General features: G+C 35.6%; 2 protein-coding genes across 3 annotated transcripts; both read right to left on the reverse strand.

Annotated features, from left to right (window-relative positions):
• Positions 1 to 1,625: 1,625 nt before the first annotated feature.
• On the reverse strand, positions 1,626 to 7,016 carry LOC138309086 (uncharacterized). The gene is made up of 4 exons (XM_069250225.1): positions 6,404 to 7,016; positions 5,139 to 5,234; positions 3,711 to 3,795; positions 1,626 to 2,682 (listed from the first exon to the last, which is right to left on the reverse strand). The coding sequence occupies exons 1-4, from the start codon at positions 6,446 to 6,448 to the stop codon at positions 1,862 to 1,864; spliced, it is 1,047 nt and encodes a 348-aa protein (XP_069106326.1). The 5' UTR covers positions 6,449 to 7,016; the 3' UTR covers positions 1,626 to 1,861.
• A 2,150-nt stretch (positions 7,017 to 9,166) lies between these two features.
• On the reverse strand, positions 9,167 to 19,765 carry LOC138308461 (enoyl-CoA hydratase domain-containing protein 3, mitochondrial-like). 2 transcript variants are annotated; one of them, XM_069249440.1, is made up of 10 exons: positions 19,670 to 19,765; positions 18,668 to 18,783; positions 18,169 to 18,298; positions 17,773 to 17,844; positions 16,542 to 16,575; positions 15,267 to 15,351; positions 14,681 to 14,790; positions 14,126 to 14,184; positions 12,261 to 12,367; positions 9,167 to 11,445 (listed from the first exon to the last, which is right to left on the reverse strand). In XM_069249440.1, the coding sequence occupies exons 1-10, from the start codon at positions 19,721 to 19,723 to the stop codon at positions 11,328 to 11,330; spliced, it is 885 nt and encodes a 294-aa protein (XP_069105541.1). In that variant the 5' UTR covers positions 19,724 to 19,765; the 3' UTR covers positions 9,167 to 11,327. The 2 variants fall into 2 exon arrangements, with proteins under 2 accessions (XP_069105541.1, XP_069105542.1); XM_069249441.1 differs by having other exon boundaries at positions 18,639 to 18,783; positions 19,670 to 19,754.
• Position 19,766: the final 1 nt, after the last annotated feature.

The raw sequence follows: 19,766 nt of genomic DNA on the forward strand, positions 1-19,766 counted from the left end.
ACAATGTCACCCATAAGATAACAAGCAATAGATAAATTATGCATTTACAATACATTTCATTTTCTCGTTTTAAGTAAAAATTGCTCAGATTTTGACCCACGAATATTGAATCGTGAAAGCAAAATGTAGTGTAATATACATCAAGAATGTGATCATTAAAAACAATCTGGGGAACAAGATAATAAACTTTCGTCTTTCCTTTGGCTATAATTTGGTTTATGTATCAATTTTGAATCGTTGTGAGAAAGTCTTTGTTACCTTGACAGTAAGCAAACAGTAGAATTATCAAAGAATGTCTTTATCTCGATGGATTCAATAAATTCTGATCCCCCGGCTCTTAACGTCATGGAAATTGAAACTTTGTTAATATGAAGTACCCGGTACTCCAATCATTGTTCAAAGTTAATAGTAATCCCCAACTGTCGCTATTTCCCTCTCACGTTTACACAAGGATTACTCGAACCTCGAGGAGGACACGTGCGCGTCTGTTACACAGTGTTATTTATATCTTATCGGTATTTATAGCTTCTTCACATACTCACTTAGTCAGGGAGGCCAGGATATCAAAACTCCAAAACTTCAAAATTTCTCATTTAAGGGTCGTATATTTCTTATACCCATGACAATAGGGAGTGAAAGTTATCGATATGAGCTCTGAGATTAGAAATTTGATTTAAACATATTTTATTTGTATCAAATATATACAATGGGATCGGGCACAAGTTGTTCAACTCATGTCATGCCCTCTCCCAATACAATTTAATGAACACATACAAAACAAGATGACAATGTATTTATATATGTATACTTTGGAGAGGGAGAGATATATGGAGAAGGAAAGGGGTTGGAAACATGCACAGTACGATATGCAGAAAGGGGGGAAGGGGAAAAAAGTTTCGTTATCATCGAAGAATTGATTTACTAGAATGGCTTATTTTCCGATGCTGCCAGCATGCCTTTAGAAAGGTTATATCGATCGCAAAATTAATCAACTACAAAACTTTCTATAGATTTGAGAATTGTATTAACTATTAAGTACCAACTGTACAGATGTCTCTGATGCGAGGAACAGTTATGGATTATCAGACTCTTCCATGTGTGTATGTGGCTATGGACAGGCGGATAGGAATGATATTGATATTCCACCCAAGTTCTCCGACATATTACCACTAAATTCAAACTTACTGTGATAATTTCCGTGGGGATAACGTACAATTTTGCGAGATAACATTAAGATCACGAAATCTCCATTGTGGAAAATAAGGAAATTCGAACTATATCATTACAGGCAAACACATGAAGGCGGGAAGTGCAGAATGGGGAGAGTATGGGAGGGACAACCAAAGATAATTTCTATTTTTTCTTTCAAGGTGCTTTTGTTAATTCCTGTGCATTTGGAAGGTTTCAGGCTACAGATTTTGTTCAATAGATCATAGCGTGAATGGTTTAAAACACTGAAAATTAATACAATATTAGAAACATTTCGTACAGGCACGTGCAGTACCTAAAGGCAGCTACGCCCCTGGGAGATAACCGAGTGAAGTACTGACCCCACAAATAAATCCCCATGGCATTACATTCAGGAAATGTTTGGGAAAAATTGAAAAAAAAAACCTGACAAGCAATGAACATAAAACATTTATTGATCCCCGGTGTTAGGTATGTTATGATTAAACTAAGTCGGAATATCTAGGTGATTTACTGTAAACCTCCTATTTCCCGCGTGTAACTTACTTCCAGTGACGTTTATCTGACACTCCCCGACATATTCTGCGTGTTTTGTCGAGCTTGCCGGACTTGTGGAAAACGCGAAGTTAAGATGCCGCAAAAAAAATTCTGATTGATAGTATCACAGGCTCCGCTACCATGGTCTCCATGGGGACTGTATAGGAGGGACCGTCTCGAAACCACAACGCCATGGGGACTGTATGGGAGGGACCGTCTCGAAACCACAACGTCTACAAACATCTTGTGTAACTGATTTTACACTAACATAGTTTTGATTAACACTTAATGCATTAGAAACCCTTGACACATCAGAAGGGTTCGTAAGAGGACATATATGTTCAGTTCTAGATCTATTGTGACCCGGAATCTGGGTGTGACTGGTTGACGGAATAGCCGAGGCCAGTACTGATACCTGACATGGAATTAGCACCGTCACGCTCTGAATCCCTCCGGCGACTGGACAGATAGGCTGTACGTCTTGGTGAGGGACTCGATGTTTATCAAGCATTTTGATGGAAGCTGAACTCAATTGTGATTGTTCTCTTATGAAACAAGTTGAAGTTAAATCGGTTGAAGATGAAATTTGCATTTTGTCATCACTACATTCCTTTTCCTTAGCTCCCGATGAAATGTGAAATGTTCCATCCGAAATGTCTTTTGATGAGTCATTGCTCAGTTGTGGGATGGTTGTCGTACAATTAAAATTTTGGTTTGAGTTATTTGTCTTTGTTTGCTCACTGCCTTGAAATGTTTTATCAGGACTAGTCTTTGATTTTTCATCATACGAACTGACAGTTTGAGCCACAGTTTCGAGCTTCTCCAGTAGAGCTTCACTTACAGATTGTTTGACGTCTGTATGTTTGAGGTGACGGGATACTTGTTGAACACATTCCATATAACCTCTTACATACGGGCTCGCATGAACGTTGCTCTTGTTCCCGACTTCATTTGCAGCTAAAATAACATAAAAACCACATGACATGTCATGTATGGGACAAGCCAATCAAAATAATTGTTACAAATGAAAGGAGTTTGTTTAAGGTTGTAAGTCATCTACAGAGTCAATGTATCCTAACCTGAATTCCAGGTCAAGAAATCTTAACCTGAAATTGACCAGAAATTGACCAAGGTCAAGAAATTTGACCTGAAAAAATTACCTGAAATCAACCAGAATTTCTGGTGAATTTCTGGTGAATTTCAGGTGAATTTCAGGTCAATATTTCTTGGCCTGAATTTCAGGTTAGGAAATATTGGCTGTGTAAAGATTATAATATACCGTAAACAGCATGACGATGACGTAAGTTACTATTATTCTAAGATGATTATTCAAGTCATTTAACCTAATCTCATTGACTATATTAGTGTCGTTTAAGACATAAACAAGAATAACAACATACATGTGTACGCAATTTCATTATCGTGCGAAAGTGAACGAATTTTATTTTACGCTGAACTATGGATGCGCTAAAACAAGGACATTATATCCATAGTTAGTTGTGTTTTCAATTTTAAATCATAAAGTCTTCCATGCGTCTCTTCATTGTATATGTTACAAAGATGAACGGCCGACAGCATTGCGATATGAGGTCGGTATGAATATCACAGACGCGTGGCCAAAGGATCTTACTTTCTTACAATAGTAGAGAACAACCTAAATGACACTTTCTCTGGGTATTTAAACATGTTTTATTTCAATATGAGTTATCTGTAAAACGCACTGAGAAAATGGTGATTATGATAATTTAACAATCCAGCGTATTGTTATACAGATTATCTAGTCAAAGATCTTAAACAGTCCTCACAATGCAGACGATCAGAGACTTGGTGCCAGTTTGAGATGTGCACGTCCTGTAATGGTGACCAGGTACAGAGATGGACGACACACGACCTTTCCTCCCCGCTATACCGAGGTAAAGTATTAGTGTGATTTAAACCCCCATTTGTCTTTAATGGTCCTTATTTAGACATTGTAGTGTACATACGATATGACGGTGTTGTCTTCCTTTTCAGATAGTCCACCGTCAGCTCAAGAATATCAGCTTTCTCTAACTTGGAGCTCTGCTGACCCTGGAGATAAAATATGATAAATGTATTGAGATATGACAATTTGCAGTAGAACTCACTAAAACATTCTTCCGATTGGATTACAAGTTTAAACCTGATAGCGCGTGATCTTATCGGATGAGATCTTGTTGTAGTTTATTGATTTTAAATGCTGTAAAACGCCACGATTTTACCGAAACCTTCTAAATTAAAGCTTTGATGACAAGCGATTGCTTATTTACGATATCGTGTGGACCTAATTAACCGAACCTATGATTATCATTTACCGTCTGAGAAGGCCAATATTTTAATGTGCCAAGTGGTTAATAAGGAAAAGAATGGATCGGGAAAGTGTCTTCATATCATACTTGGGCAACTGTACAGTTATCAAGTTTGTTTTTATGCAAATTCAAAACAACAATTACAACTGTTACATGAGTATGGGTCGAGTTGTTTAAAGCAAAGAACACATTCAACCATGGTCATGAAAATTGAATATGCTATTATATAACCAACTATGTTATAAGACTCTTTCATATGTGGTCTAGGATAGATGATAAGGATGTTCTAACCGAGGGCCACAGATCTAGAATGTTTTAAATCCCGAAACTTGCCGGAGACTTTACAGCAGTTTGTGATCCCGAGAGTAGACAATCCCTATCCTTTAAATCCACATACATTATGTATGAAAGAGTATTTTTCTCTGATACCTTAGCGTTTCATTGTCATTTTCCAATAAATTCGAAAAAAAGTTTTATCGATTCTCAATTCATGAAAATTACGTGATATTTTAAAGACAAATCCCTTTGTTTGCATCTTTTATGCTAAAACCAACTTATGTTAAAGAATATCAAAAGTTAACTGGCTAAAATTTTACCGAGAAAATAGTTATTTTGTTTACGTAGTGACGCCATAAAGATGAATTGCTTAGGTAGCCATGTAATACAGTCTCATGCGACATGAGTGTATTTTATGGGATAAACCAGTGTTACATCCATGAGTATGAGAGACAAGGATGTATTTAACATTTGTTCCCTTATACAGTAAAACACGTATTATAGGTCACTGTTGACGGGACCAGGTAAGTCATTCGACTGAGCCCACTCCGACGTGTTTCTATGAACGGACATACATCAAATGAAAAAAACGATCAACCTGATTTGCCGTCGATATTTATTTGATAAAGGTAAATTTAAGATCGTTAGACAAGAAATCAATCTTTGTCATTTCATGAAATAAGAATTATAGATAAGTGTTAATTGTTTTTTCAACTTGGTTTTAACCCCGTTATTTTAATGTGCGTTCACAAATCAATCACAATGGTAATACAGAAAATTCTCAATTATAACAACACCACGTGCACTTACCTGTAGTAAATCCTTATCGATGACAAGCTGTTTAAGTTCTCCGAGACATTTGTTGATTCGCTGTCGTCTTTTCTTCTCTATCAGATGTTTGGGCACCTGGTCCATGAAACAATACAAAATAAATTTATCATTACAAAACCGTTACAAGTAGTTTAAACAGTAAATTTGTAAAATGCAATGAATTGATTAAATAAATCGGAATTATTAACAGTCCTTTTTAATTACACTATGGTGACGTTTTAATTAATGGAAATCACCAACGGAACGATTCACTCTGTGTCATTATTGTCAAAAAAAAATATGTAAAACACTGAATTCCAACTGTGTGGACAGAACCCGAAGTTTCTGAGATAAATCATTAACAAACTTCAATTGTCAAAACCAAAGATGGCTGCCTGTCGGACATCTTGTTTGTTGGATCTGTCCCCAAATGTAATATGTGTAACTAGACACCGAGGGGAACCTGTACTTGAAATTTGAGAAATATTCCTTCTTTCTGAGATATTTAATAAGTGGATGGACGGACAAACGACCAAGGACGAAACGCATCAGGCGGTGGTCTTAATATAATCGGAAGACAAACGGAGCAAAATTCTTCACGGTAATCGAATGACGATTGTAGAATCTAGCGAGGTTTCATGTTCCTGCCGATGAAATACCTATGATACCTATAGAAAGGGCGATTCCTTTTCCTTTATGACGCAAGCAAAAAATAGAATTGCTCAAAGATGCGCATTTACATTCTTCATAAAATATCTAATGGAAGTAACTCAACAAGATATAAGACCGAACTGATATATATCATAATTGTATAAATATCACAATCTGTTACATAGAACCACTGGGATACACATATCTACTGAGGTTATAATGAGGCCTCAGTGTACCCGCAACGTCGCAATTTTAAAGATCGAACATTGGCAGTAATTAAACATTTTATATGTAGTTAGTTCAGCAAATAATGATATGTAAACTGTAAAACTAAACAATGACACAGACTCTACTGCTAAAGTTCTAGAATTGATCTAATAGTGAGACTTTTTCTTTCTTTTACGTATTGGGGTCTTGAAAATAGATCCTTTGTGGAAATGAAACTAATGGAAAAAAAACTATAAAAAATAGCAAATAACGATGTAATTGAAACAGTTAGAATAGATAAATATTAAACATCAAAATGAAATGATATATTTTCGAAATTGAATGAACAAAATATTTTAGAAAACTCACACACATGCGAAAAACGAAATTTGATGAATAAATATTACCTTTAGTTTCCCTGAAACAGCTTCTTTTCCCCCTGGATGTCCCATGCTATTAGAGTTTTATCTATCTGGACTTGTCCAGGGTACCATACCGCGATATACAGATATACGGGTACAGGTTCTCGTTAATGTCAGCAACAAGGAGGCACGAGTCGGGTGGATTGGTCGGCCTAGCAGGCGACACGTCGCGTGCTCATCTCGCGACTGAGCTTCCGTGACGTTTAAGCCCAGACAAGTGCGGACACCCGAGGTGAAATGTACATTATATTACCGTGTCACTCAAAATTATCGATGTTATCAAATCCGGGGTAGGTTAACCCATGACCCCGGTAGGGTTTATCTCTGCATACAACAGTGGGGTAGAGTTTTATCCGAATTGATGGGGTTGGATGTCACATATCTAACCTTCCAGATTGGATGATAAATGAACCATAGGAGAAGTCCATGTGGACATTTCGGGTTACCTACCTATAAATATATGTACGTGTTTTATTATCAGTGAAATCTGTCTCAAAATACTTCCACCGTCATCTGTCTTTCTGTGTGGTTAGTTTTCGTATCTTTTGTTCATTATTCTATCTTCAGAAATATACTTTTAAAAGTGTTTTTTTTTTGTAATTTTTTTCAAAAGTAAACATTGTGATCTCCGTGTTACATTCGTTATACCAACTTTATCGGGTATTGTAGAAGATGAGATATTAGACAATTACCTCTTTCTTTGTACTATGACGGCACTATTGCCTTAAAACAACAGCAAAGGGAAGTTTTAAAGATGGCAACAGAAAATAACATATAAAAATAATAAGATAGAAGCGAAATAATGAATATCCAGAGTCTATCCTTCACTGTACTACAGTGTATCTCTATTTTCTTCATTAACACTTTAATTGCGTCTCTTCTAACAATTACGACTTTAATTTCTTAATTTTGATAAATTGGGGAATTAACTAACACAAGTGTTGACTTCTCAAAAAGCGAAGAAAGCTAACGCATCAATTATTTTAAAGTGAACAGTCGGGCAAGGATGACTAAAGTCGGTAAAAATGGTGTGAATGTATCCAGTATAATTTCTTATAAAATGGAAAAATAAAATCTCTCGTCAAAATCTGTCTGCGTACGAAGAAATTAATTTAAAGTATGGAAATTCTAAAACGTCCTCCCGGCTCACTATGTCCGTGGTTACATTTCCACGCAGCCTCGCTTTCAATGCTTTCAACTTTTCTTTACTTTAATGGTCAGAACTGGGAAACTAAGCAGAACTTGACCGTCGTATCAATATGTGAGAACTTTTGGAAGGCCAATGAACGCATTAAGACTGATTTTCTTTGCCCGACTATTCACTTTAAGCGTTTATAGAAAAGTTTGATAAATAACATGTATTGTTAGTTTCATCGTGATAAGTGTGACTCCATTTATCTTTATCAACATTTTATTAATATGTCTTTTCTAACAAACGAAACATATCAATTTCGAAAGCTAAAATGACATCATGAAGGCAGTGGGGTATATGCACACTTATATCACAAGATAGGTTATTATCTCCCTTTGACTATACAGCTGCTATAAATAGATTATCTCCCTTGACTATACAACTGCTAAATATTGATGATCTCCCTTTGACTATACAGCTGCTAAACATTGATTATCTCCCTTTGACTATACAGCTGCTAAGCATTGATTATCTCCCTTTGACTATACAGCTGCTATAACTAGATTATTCCCCTTGGACTATACAGCTGCTATAAATAGATTATTTCCCTTGGATTATACAGCTGCTATAAATAGATTATTTCCCTTGGATTATACAGCTGCTATAAATTGATTATAATAAATAGATTATTCCCTGGACTATACAGCTGCTATAAATAGATTATTTCCCTTGGATTATACAGCTGCTATAAATAGATTATTTCCCTTGGATTATACAGCTGCTATAAATAGATTATTTCCCTTGGATTATACAGCTGCTATAAATAGATTATTTCCCTTGGATTATACAGCTGCTATAAATAGATTATTTCCCTTGGATTATACAGCTGCTATATAAATAGATTATTCTCTGTCAGCTGCTATAAATATTATTCCCTTGACTATACAGCTGCTATAAATAGATTATTTTCTTGCACTATACAGCTGCTATAAATAGATTATCTCCCTTGGACTATACAGCTGCTATAAATAGATTATCTCCCTTTGACTATACAGCTGCTATAAATAGGTTATCTCCCTTGTATACACCACACTATGGCAATTTCTGATGAATTTCTCCTGAATTTGTTTTTTGGGAACACAAAGTAACATAAAACGATTGGAATAGCCAAGCTAGGATAAATATATGCCTGAGTGGGTAAAATTGAAATCCAGTGTAACATGTGAAACCGGCCCCTGTCAAATTTTTCTGATCTTCCATTTTAAAAGCCTGTAATGATCCTTACATGTCATATTTCTTCAATTTAGTTATTTTTAAAAAGCCTCCATAATCCGGATCCCTCTCTATTCCATTTTATATTACATATCATATCTCTTCATTATAATTAGTTATTTAAACCTCTATAATCTTGATACCTCTCTATTCCATTTTGATGCTACACGTCATATATCTTCATTAGTTTTTTAAACCTCTATAATCCAGAAACCTGTAGTACTGTCTATAAATACGTTGGTCCTAATGGCATCCGGTTTACACAAGTTATACTGTACATTAATCTGTAACTTGCCCATAAAGTGTAATCATCTACCTTGTAATATCAAACGCAGACACTGATACTATTATCTTCAATTTTATTACAAATTTATCACAGGTCATTACAACAATAGATTATCAAAATCACAATTAAACCATTAAACTGACATGTACTGTTGTATAAAAATTACACTTCTATACCAATTCCGAATTTGCAGAGTTATCTGCACTTGCAGGTAGGTATTGATTGCGACGTCATGTGTTTGAGAGCGTAACGTCATACGTTTCGGAGAAAACGACGTGAGTTGCGCTCACAAAATAATGACGTAACAATTGATACCTACCCGCAAGGGAGCTAACTCTGTAATATGCAAAGACGGAATACCACTGTCAACACTATCAACACCAACATCTGCACACCTATTATCAATTACTCTTATTTCATACCTTTAATTGTAGGCATATCCATTTTTTTTTGTACTGTATCGTTAAGCAAAATTATTATTAAAGGTGACATACATGTATATATTTAAATACTAACGAATGATGGATATCCATTTAAAGGTCCTCTACCTTTCTGGAGCGGGTTTTAATTTTTAAACTGGGAATGTAAAACAAGATCAATAATTTTTGTAGAGTCTCAAAAGTTATTAACTTACCAGTAATACTACACTTATCATCAAATTTTTAGAAAATTAATTAAAATAAACAAACTGTTAATTTTAATAATGCAGGTTGTCTTATATCTCCTGCCGTTGTCCTTAATACTGCGCGGTAGTTAATTATCACTGCGCCAGATGGCAAAACAGCGAAATGACTATCCACTGTTATCACATATTACACAGGAAATCTTGCATTTGTTTGGTGTTGTTACCTCATCTTAGGCCATTGATATTTATTTTCTCATATTATTGATGTTTTCAATAAACCTTTAAATTCTGCTCCGGAAAAGTAGTTGGCCTTTAAATGAATAAATCAAATTTTGTACAGTATGATTTATATCAAAACTATTCCTACAGCCATTATATCAAAGACATTTCGATTTTAACATTTTTAACATTTTAACAATTTCTAGAATTATATAATAACAAAACAACTGAACCTACATTAGAGGTAGTAGGGACATTTTCATTTTTTTTTTTTAAATAAAGTTAACTCTTGTAATTAATTAATGATACATAGAAATGAATCCTATTTGAAATCAAAATTTCTGGATTCATTTTCCTTAATCATTCAATCAATAATGATGCTACAGATCCAATAAAAGTAGTACATTGTGTATTACAAATAACAGCACCATTTCTCCTATAAATAGAATATTATATATGTAACAGGGTGCAGGATTTTACGATAAATCTAATATCTGCCTCTGCCAGGGATGGAACTCGGGACCTCTGGATTACTAGTCTGACGCTCAACCGATCGAGCTAAAGAGAAGTTCTCTCTAGCCGAGCGATATATTGCGGCTAGTATTGACCAGGGTTACATATACAATTAAGAATTAAACTCTATATACTGAGCAGAAGAGCCGATTCCACGACAATGTAACATGGAAATCTGCATTGTTATTATAATTACAGAGGACACTTTTCCATTCTCCTTTACAATGTGACTGCTTATTTTCTGTTCTAAAACAGTAATTATACAATAACTGTACACATACTTTATTTTGGCACAAAGCGATGTTAAACAGATAAGTTTACCCCCTCCCCCTCTGTTACAGCAGTATTCAAAATGTAATACTCATCATCATCATGGTTTTTAAACAAAAGACACAAAATCAAATAAGAACATGCATGCATATTCTAGCACTGTATTTCTCACAGGAAAAGTGCTTAAAAAATTACAACAAAAACATGTGCCTTAACAGTGTAAAAAATTCAGGTTTCATTGCCTCAGTATTTATACTGTTTTGATTTTCTATTCATTCAGTGTATCTAATAAATTTTCATAATTTCATGATTCCAGTTCGACTTTCAATTCTCCACAGACAATGTATCAGTCGATTTGCTCCTAATCCCAGACAGAATTTGTTGTCTTTTACAACAAAGACAATCGAGTCTTCGTTCAACAGGGGCAACAGGAACAAGTGTAGGAATATTTCCCTGATGAAAGGTGGTTCTTAATATTTTGGAAAGTCAACGACAACAAAGCTATGTTGGCAATTCTTTGGTATGTTATCATTTGGATAAATCACATCTTTAACAGTTTCTATTGCTCCATTCATCAAGCCAATTGTGTCCTTTAGTGTACCTTATCAGTGTTGTGGTTCCATGTGGGTTTTCGTTTCTCTATGAAAGCTCGGATTCCTTCCTGTCCATCAGAAAGTGAGAGGTTCTCCACCATGACCTGGGATGTCAACCTTTATACCAGAATAAAAGAGAGAAAGCTTTATCAGAAAAAAAGTATTAACAAAACATTAGCACAGGAACTAATCTATCTTAGTCAAATGAAAAAACAACTATACAGTAGTGGTGTTCCGATTAATCAAGTTCGTCGAGTATCAGCGGTTTTGGGTGTTTGACCATTTAATAGAGTAAGAAATCTGTAATCGAGTTTTTTGTCAGAATTGTCCGACATCATGATAAACAGAAGTGTATAATTATCCGATCAGTAAAACAAGAAAGAAATGTCATAGAAAACTTGTCGCAATCAGTCGCTTGTGTATGTTGTCGCTCATATCATTTCAAATATCAAGTGCCTAAATGAATTGAAGAACGTATAGCACTACGCACTACGTAGTAACGTAAACGTTCAGAGGAGTATGGTTTTGTTTTTGAAAACATGAGCGATATGAGAACATGGGAACACATGAACCCGTAGAAGAAAGTTTTTACCATAAGACTTGTTTATACAACAGCAAAAAAACAAAAACAATTTTAATTAATTATTGATTGATCACACAAAACTGATGATCGATCATAAAAGTTTGATTAATTCCTAACACTACTATATAGTATATGTGATATATAATATGGGTTAAAGAACTATCAACGGTTGTATTGAAGATAACACAAATGTACATGTGTAGGATACATGTATTACCATTTACCTAAATTAAATATACAATACAGTTCCTTTCTTAATAATCCTTAGTATTGACAGTCTGAATCTAGCTGGTAATTCTATAATTAGAAACAGAAGGATGTAAACAATGAGAACAGAACGATAACACACCTGTAAGCCTCTTTCCTTTCCAGGTTCATCTGGGCGTAGAATGTCGCCTTACCTAACGCCACAACACTTTTACTAGTTTCACATATTCGGTTAGCTATCCCCATAGTCTGAAATAGAAATAAATAGCAACACAATAAATACAGAGTAAAACATGACTTCGCTGTATACAGACATATGCAACTCTGTATACTGACCACCTCTGTATATAGATACACCTCTGTATAAAGACCACCTCTGTATATAGACTACCTCTGTATACTGACCACCTCTGTATACTGACCACCTCTGTATACTGACCACCTCTGTATAATGACCATCTCTGTATACTGACCACCTCTGTATACTAGCCACCTCTGTATACTGACCATATCTGTATAATGACCACCTCTGTATAGATACCACCTCTGTATAATGACCACCTCTGTATAGTGACCATCTCTGTATAATGGCCGCATCTGTATACTGACCACCTCTGTATAGTGACCATCTCTGTATAGTGACCACCTCTGTATAATGACCATCTCTGTATAGATACCATCTCCGTATACTGACCACTCTGTATACTGACCATCTCTGTATAATAACCACCTCTGTATAAAGATCACCTCTGTATAATGACCACCTCTGTATAGATACCACTGATCTGTATACTGACCATCTCTCTGTATATGACCACCTCTGTATAAAGATCACCTATATATACACCTCTGTGACCATCTCTGTATAATGACCACCTCTGTATAGATACCATCTACCTCTCTCTGTATACTGACCACCTCTGTATAAAGACCACCTCTGTATAAAGACCACCTCTGTATAAAGACCACCTATCAATGACCATCTCTGTATACTGGACCACCTCTGTATACTAGCCACCTCTGTATACTGACCATATCTGTATAATGACCACCTCTGTATAGATACCACCTCTGTATAATGACCACCTCTGTATAGTGACCATCCTCTGTATAATGGCCGCATCTGTATACTGACCACCTCTGTAAATAGTGACCATCTCTGTATAGTGACCACCTCTGTATAATGACCATCTCTGTATAGATACCATCTCCGTATACTGACCACATCTGTATACTGACCATCTCTGTATAATAACCACCTCTGTATAAAGAATCACCTCTGTATAATGACCACCTCTGTATAGATACCACCTCTGTATACTGACAACCTCTGTATAGTGACCATCTCTGTATAAAGATCACCTCTATATATAACACCTCTGTATAATTACCATCACTGTATAATGACCACCTCTGTATAGATACCATCTCTCTCTAGTATAAAGACCACCTCTGTAGAAAGACCACCTCTGTATAAAGACCACCTCTGTATAAAGACCACCTGTTTATCATACTGTTATACAAAGACCACTTTGTTAGGGTCCAGAATGACAAAATTTAAAACATTTTGACCTGTGTTAAAGACCATGAAGACCATCTTCAAAGTTCTACTGAAATCTGTTTATTTCAAATCTTAGCAAAATATTCGGAAGTCCATTGACATACGTACCAATTAAAAACAATGACTCAAAAAATTAAATTAAAAATGTGAAATTACAAATTCATCAATAGAAAATCACAAGATATTGCTCCTACGAATGCAGGCCTATCCACAGAAGCTTTCATTGAACAAGTAACAGGGAAGGGGCTTCAGATCTGAAATGCTAGCTATCAGATGTGACCTACAGACACTGGTAACAAATATCTACCAGGTACGTGTACAACAGCTAACAAACAAATTTATTGAAGTCTACGGGTATGTGTAGCTAACAAACAAAGTTAATGTAGTCTACCGGGTACGTGTAGCTAACAAACAAAGTTAATGATACAGTAGCACTTGATACTTACAGTTGTCTCCAGTTGATCCTCTGGTACAACTCGGCTCACCAAGCCATGTAGTAACGCATCTGTACAAAAACAACAACAGACTTCACAGACATCTCATTTTTTTATTTCAGAATATTTTTATTGTAATATTACAATTGGGAATGGGCAACAGACAATACATACCTATATTAGCCCTCACAAACATCTCATTTATACAGATCAGCTCTTATTTCTGTCACTAAGCACTAAACGCTTTATCACACAGATCTTAATTCAGTGATACGTTCATCCAGAGTCCTGTGCATGTGCTCATTAAAAAGGGTTCATATAATTTCTGGAAATAATGTGAATGTGTTTGTAGCTACAGTCCAACTGATCCCTTAATACGAACCCAGAGAGTACAAAAACATGTTTTACACGTCGAATGGAATTGAAATACCCTAAAATTGCATTTAATATCCTTGCATTTCTTAGGATTACTTATTACCCTCTAGGCTCCAGATCATTTATTTAAGACGCTTTTCCTTACACAACAGCAGAGGACATTCTGGACCGACAATAAGTCACATGACCTACCTTGGGCTGATATTGGATGACCCGTGAAGAGCATCTCCATGGCAACCTTCCTGGGTACAGAACGCCCGACAGCCACAGCGGGAGTGGAACAAAACAGCCCCACACTGACTCTGATAAAACAAAACAAGGAGTGAATGTTAGACAGAGTTGTGCCCCCTTAGACCTGATCGGAGGGTCTGCATTCAATTTGACTAGGTATTACGGCCTAGTGTGGGATTTGCAAATTAATTGACCCCAATATAGATTTGAGTGATATGTGTAATCAGGTCAAGAACCCACTCGCCACTTTGTCGGGAGTGAACAGGTGTCAATATTAAGCCAAACTTGGAAACTGATCCGCTAATTGACGGGCTATATAATCAAATTATTATAACATTCACTGTTTCTATAAAATATTACACAATCATACATTTATGTGTACATGTACACTTAAATGGGAAAGTAAAAGTCTCATTGAAAATTAAAACATTGAAACTATTGCGGAGGAACGGGGCTTTATAAATTGTAGAGCAGCCTTTTACATATTTGCTTAACTAAATTACACAAATATTTCAAGACTCTATAATATCCGCTATATAATTATTACCCTGGTGTGGCGAATCTAGATGTATCTGTTGCCACGGCAATATCACAGCTGGCGACTAACTGACATCCAGCAGCTGTAGCAAGTCCTAAAGAGAAATACAAAGAATTATAGCTCTCCTCATGTACGAGCTTAAAATTGGTAGAATCTTATTTCATATGTAGATATTTATCATTATGAGGAATTATAGTACTATACATTGTATATCTCGCTAAATCTATACCTCCAAACTTTATATTATCTTACCTGAGACCTGGACAATGACGATGTATTATCTTAACTGACACCTGGACAATGACCATGTATTATCTTACCTAACAACTGGACAGTGACCATGTATTATCTTACCTGACAGCTTTAGACAGTGACCATGTAAAAATTATCTTACCTAACACTGACCATGACACATGACCATGTATTATCTTACCTAACACTTGGACAATGACCAAGTATTATCTTAGACACATGACAAGTATTTATCTTACCTAACACTTAGAGGACAATGACCATGTATTATCTTACCTAACACTGGACAATGACCATGTATTATCTTACCTAACACATGGACAATGACCATGTATTATCTTACCTAACACTTGGACAATGACCATGTATTATCTTACCTATTGACCATGTATTATCTTACCTGAGACCTGGACGGACAATGACGATGTATTATCTTACCTGACACCTGGACAATGACATATCTTATGACCATGTATTATCTTGACAACTGGACCTGGCACCTGGCATATATTATCTTACCTGACATCATGGATCAGTATCTTACCTGACACCTGGACAATGACCATGTATTATCTTACCTGACAACTGGACAGTGACCATATATTATCTTACCTGACACCTGGACAGTATCTTACCTGAGACCTGGGCAAAGGCCATGTATTATCTTACCTGACATCTGGATAATGACCATATATTATCTTACCTGAGATTTGGACAATGACCATGTATTATCTTACTTGACACCTGGATAATGACCATATATTATCTTACCTGACACCTGGACAATGACCATATATTATCTTACCTAACACCTGGAGAATGACAGTGTATTATCTTACCTGACACCTGGACAATGACCATGTATTATCTTACCTAACACCTGGACAATGGTCATGTATTACCTTGCCTGACACCTGGACAATGACCATATATTATCTTACCTGAGACCTGGACAATGACCATATATTATCTTACCTGAGACCTAGACAATGACCATGTATTATCTTACCAGACACCTGGACAGTATCTTACCTGATACCTGAGCAATCACAGGAACTGGTAACTCCTACAACACATGTATAATATATACACCGTACAGGAGGAATAACAATGATTTTTATGTTCAGCATGTATACAACCTACACATAAAGGTGCTACGCTGTGGACGAAAGGTAATTTTTATCTATGTATTAAGAACAAGAGCAGACAAAATAATATACTACAGAAACAAAAGTTATCATTATGATATTTAATTTACACTGAATTCCTAAATTACGTCCTACCAATTTATAAGTTCCAAGTGAACTGATTCACATTTTGTTACAGGCATTGAAGGCGTTCAGCCAAAAACATCAAAGGGACATAACTCTACCAAATAACTAACATATGTAGTGTAGTGAGAGAGTTTAGGGAACACACTCTCACGTTTCATACTGGGTAACTATTAATGAAGCACAATTATGTCTGTTTAGTTCTATGTCTTCCGAATTTTATCAAATCTTTATCTTACAAAACAATTACAATCAAACAGAATAGCTTTTTATACATCCAAACTAAATTATCTCCCTTAGACTAATATACTAATCTTGCAACACCCTTATGACTAATGCAAACACGATACAGTAATAGACATAAAAAAAATTAAACCAGTTTTGATATTTTGGAGGCTAATTAAAACACACAATCCATCAGAACACAATGGGCTGTACATTGTTTTAGCCAGTTCAGGTGGAAAATTCTGGACTTTGGTGGATTTTGAGAGTTTGTGTTTATAAATACATTTTGACAGAAATTCCAATCTGACTGACACTTTATTAAGTACGCAGGAGTATATTTAACAAAGACCCACTACCTTTCCAAAATGAAATTTAATGGCTTTCTTAAAAACAATTGGAAAGTTGATATTGATGGCCTGACATCATAACACCAAACAAACATAATACCACCTGTGTTCTGTAAATGAATCGAATTTATTTCTAAATTAATTACTATTTTTCAGAAGATGACAGTAATTTTTGCAACTCAACAGTCAACAAAATCATTAAATGATAAATAATATTTTATGAAAATTAAAAGCTGTTTTGGAAAGTTAGTGGGCCTTTAATGATTCTAGAACAAATCGCCCTATTGTCAGAATGCCACAGATTGCACGCCAAGGATCCAGAAAAGAGCAAAATTGGCAGCAGAAGGGAAAACCAAAAGATGGACATTGTTAAAATAACTTATAAATATCGTATAAAAAACATAATTATAATTATAGTACCTGGACCATCAGCATGACATCTGTACAGTTCTGGAACACTTGTCTGTGATACTCGCGGCCATCTTTGGTTGTCTGTTAACACATTACATCATTTAATTCACACAATAAAATTATAATCTTAAGTCCATGGAAAAATGTGTCATGATATCTTTTCTCTTAATTTGAAATTTCAACTACAAATTGTAATAGAAAAAACATGTAAAAGCATAAGATTTCGAACATGACATTAATTTAAATAAAAATGATCATGACAAAAATAAACTACAACTTTATCATAAATATCTTAAGTGGCTCATAGTATACTGTTACTCTCATCTGGGTGAAGCCATGAACAGCGATGAGTGACTTTTTAGTTTTAGTTAAACCCCTTAAGCTGAGATCCAGTTGTGTGCTTACCAGTTCTTTAAGGTCGTGACCTGCTGAAAACACTGGTCCCTTTGCAGTGAGTATGATGACGCGAAGACTGTCAGTCTGGTTTGATAAGTCAGATTTTAATGCTTCTAACATCCGTAATGAAAGAGCATTTCTGTCACATAATTAAAAACAAATGGTTAGTTGGTTCCTGGTATCATTTTTCATTTTATGCCAGCATACTACAGATCCAATAGGAGTATTCTGGGTCTTTCGGTTATTGAGAAGAAGACGTTTAAATGGAAAGTTTATGCTCAGAGACTGATGATGCATGTTGACGGGTCAGATAACATAAAACTAAAAAGAACTTGGCTATAAAGTAATCCAGAATACCGGTATAGAGACCAAACTGTATTCTAATTGGCTTTAGACCAAACTATCTTTAGGCCTGTACATGTGTCATTCACTTGGCTTAATGTTATGAGTACAGCTTTAAATTGTGTTTACAATATTACCTTTCAGACCAGGTGAGCTTATAAATTACCTCTTCTTTGGATCATTCAAACAAATCGTTCTGATTCCATTGTCTTCTGTTGTAATTGTGTAACCATTGTTTGCTGTCAGTAACCTTGAACTTTGTGTTGAAAAATGTCTTGTTATCTGTATGTACATGAATAATATACAATATGATTGAATTATAGAATTTTAGAAAACTTATGTACACAATTGCATTATTCAACACATAAAGAAGATCGTTTTTTCCAATAAAATAATAATAATAAAAAAAAAGAAAATATTTTAGTCTCTGTATCTCAGCTGACGAAGTACTATAGCTATTTATACCATTTACAACTAACCCCTGCTAGCCCACAATACGATACACATGCATATGACCTTGCAAAGCATCATCCTTAATACTCCAGGGGTTACTTTTACTGTCGTTATATCCACCCCTTCACTCATAGTAAAACTGAAGGCAGTTCAGGAAAAAGAACTAACCAATCACAGGCTTGCAGAAATTTCCTTTGATGTACTATATCAAAATAATTGATTATAACAGTACACTATGGTTAGCATGTTGCTTTTAAGCGTCACTCTCTTTAGTCTTTAAATGAAATTTATGCTGGCCTGTAGGTCATTGTTCAGGTTTTTCTCCTGAACTGCCTTCAATTCCACTATGAAATTAGTGATACAATGTTCACTGCACTTGCGTGTGGGCCAGGTGTGGATTTAAGTAACCCCTGGAGTATCGAGAATGACATGACATGGGTCATCGTGATCAGTGGCTGCCATGTTACATGGAATATTCCCGATGTCATGATCAAGGTTGCTGGCTTTACTGTTGTATCAGGTGGTCATCAAGCAACGACCAAACTCCTGTGCAACGAGTCCGACATACAAAAGTTATGTTTTTATAATCATCGTTTAGACGAAATTTACAAATAATGCAAACACTTTTTGTGTTCTCCGGAGATTCAAAAAATAATTTGGCGATCACAGAAATCGTTGACATTTGATGTCACCGTCACAGATCACAACAATTCACCTTCGTTAACTGGAACAGACGATTTCTCAACCCGGCCGCCATCATGGTGTACATTCCAACGCGGTGATAATACGAAGCCCCTGATTGGCTACCAGCA

This window comes from Argopecten irradians, chromosome 15, assembly GCF_041381155.1.
Source record: "Argopecten irradians isolate NY chromosome 15, Ai_NY, whole genome shotgun sequence".
In the NCBI taxonomy this organism is placed as follows: domain Eukaryota; kingdom Metazoa; phylum Mollusca; class Bivalvia; order Pectinida; family Pectinidae; genus Argopecten; species Argopecten irradians.

Excerpts from the sequence above, each read along its gene's own strand:
- LOC138309086 (XM_069250225.1), bottom strand. The coding sequence starts at position 6,448 with ATGGGACATCCAGGGGGAAAAGAAGCTGTTTCAGGGAAACTAAAG. Across the intron at positions 5,235-6,403 it reads CTGTTTCAGGGAAACTAAAG|GTGCCCAAACATCTGATAGA; the intron begins GTAATATTTATT and ends TTCATGGACCAG. Across the intron at positions 3,796-5,138 it reads TCGATAAGGATTTACTACAG|GGTCAGCAGAGCTCCAAGTT; the intron begins GTAAGTGCACGT and ends TTTTATCTCCAG.
- LOC138308461 (XM_069249440.1), bottom strand. The coding sequence starts at position 19,723 with ATGTACACCATGATGGCGGCCGGGTTGAGAAATCGTCTGTTCCAGTTA. Across the intron at positions 14,185-14,680 it reads TCATCCAATATCAGCCCAAG|ATGCGTTACTACATGGCTTG; the intron begins GTAGGTCATGTG and ends GTTTTTGTACAG. Across the intron at positions 11,446-12,260 it reads GAAAGGAAAGAGGCTTACAG|GTTGACATCCCAGGTCATGG; the intron begins GTGTGTTATCGT and ends TCTGGTATAAAG.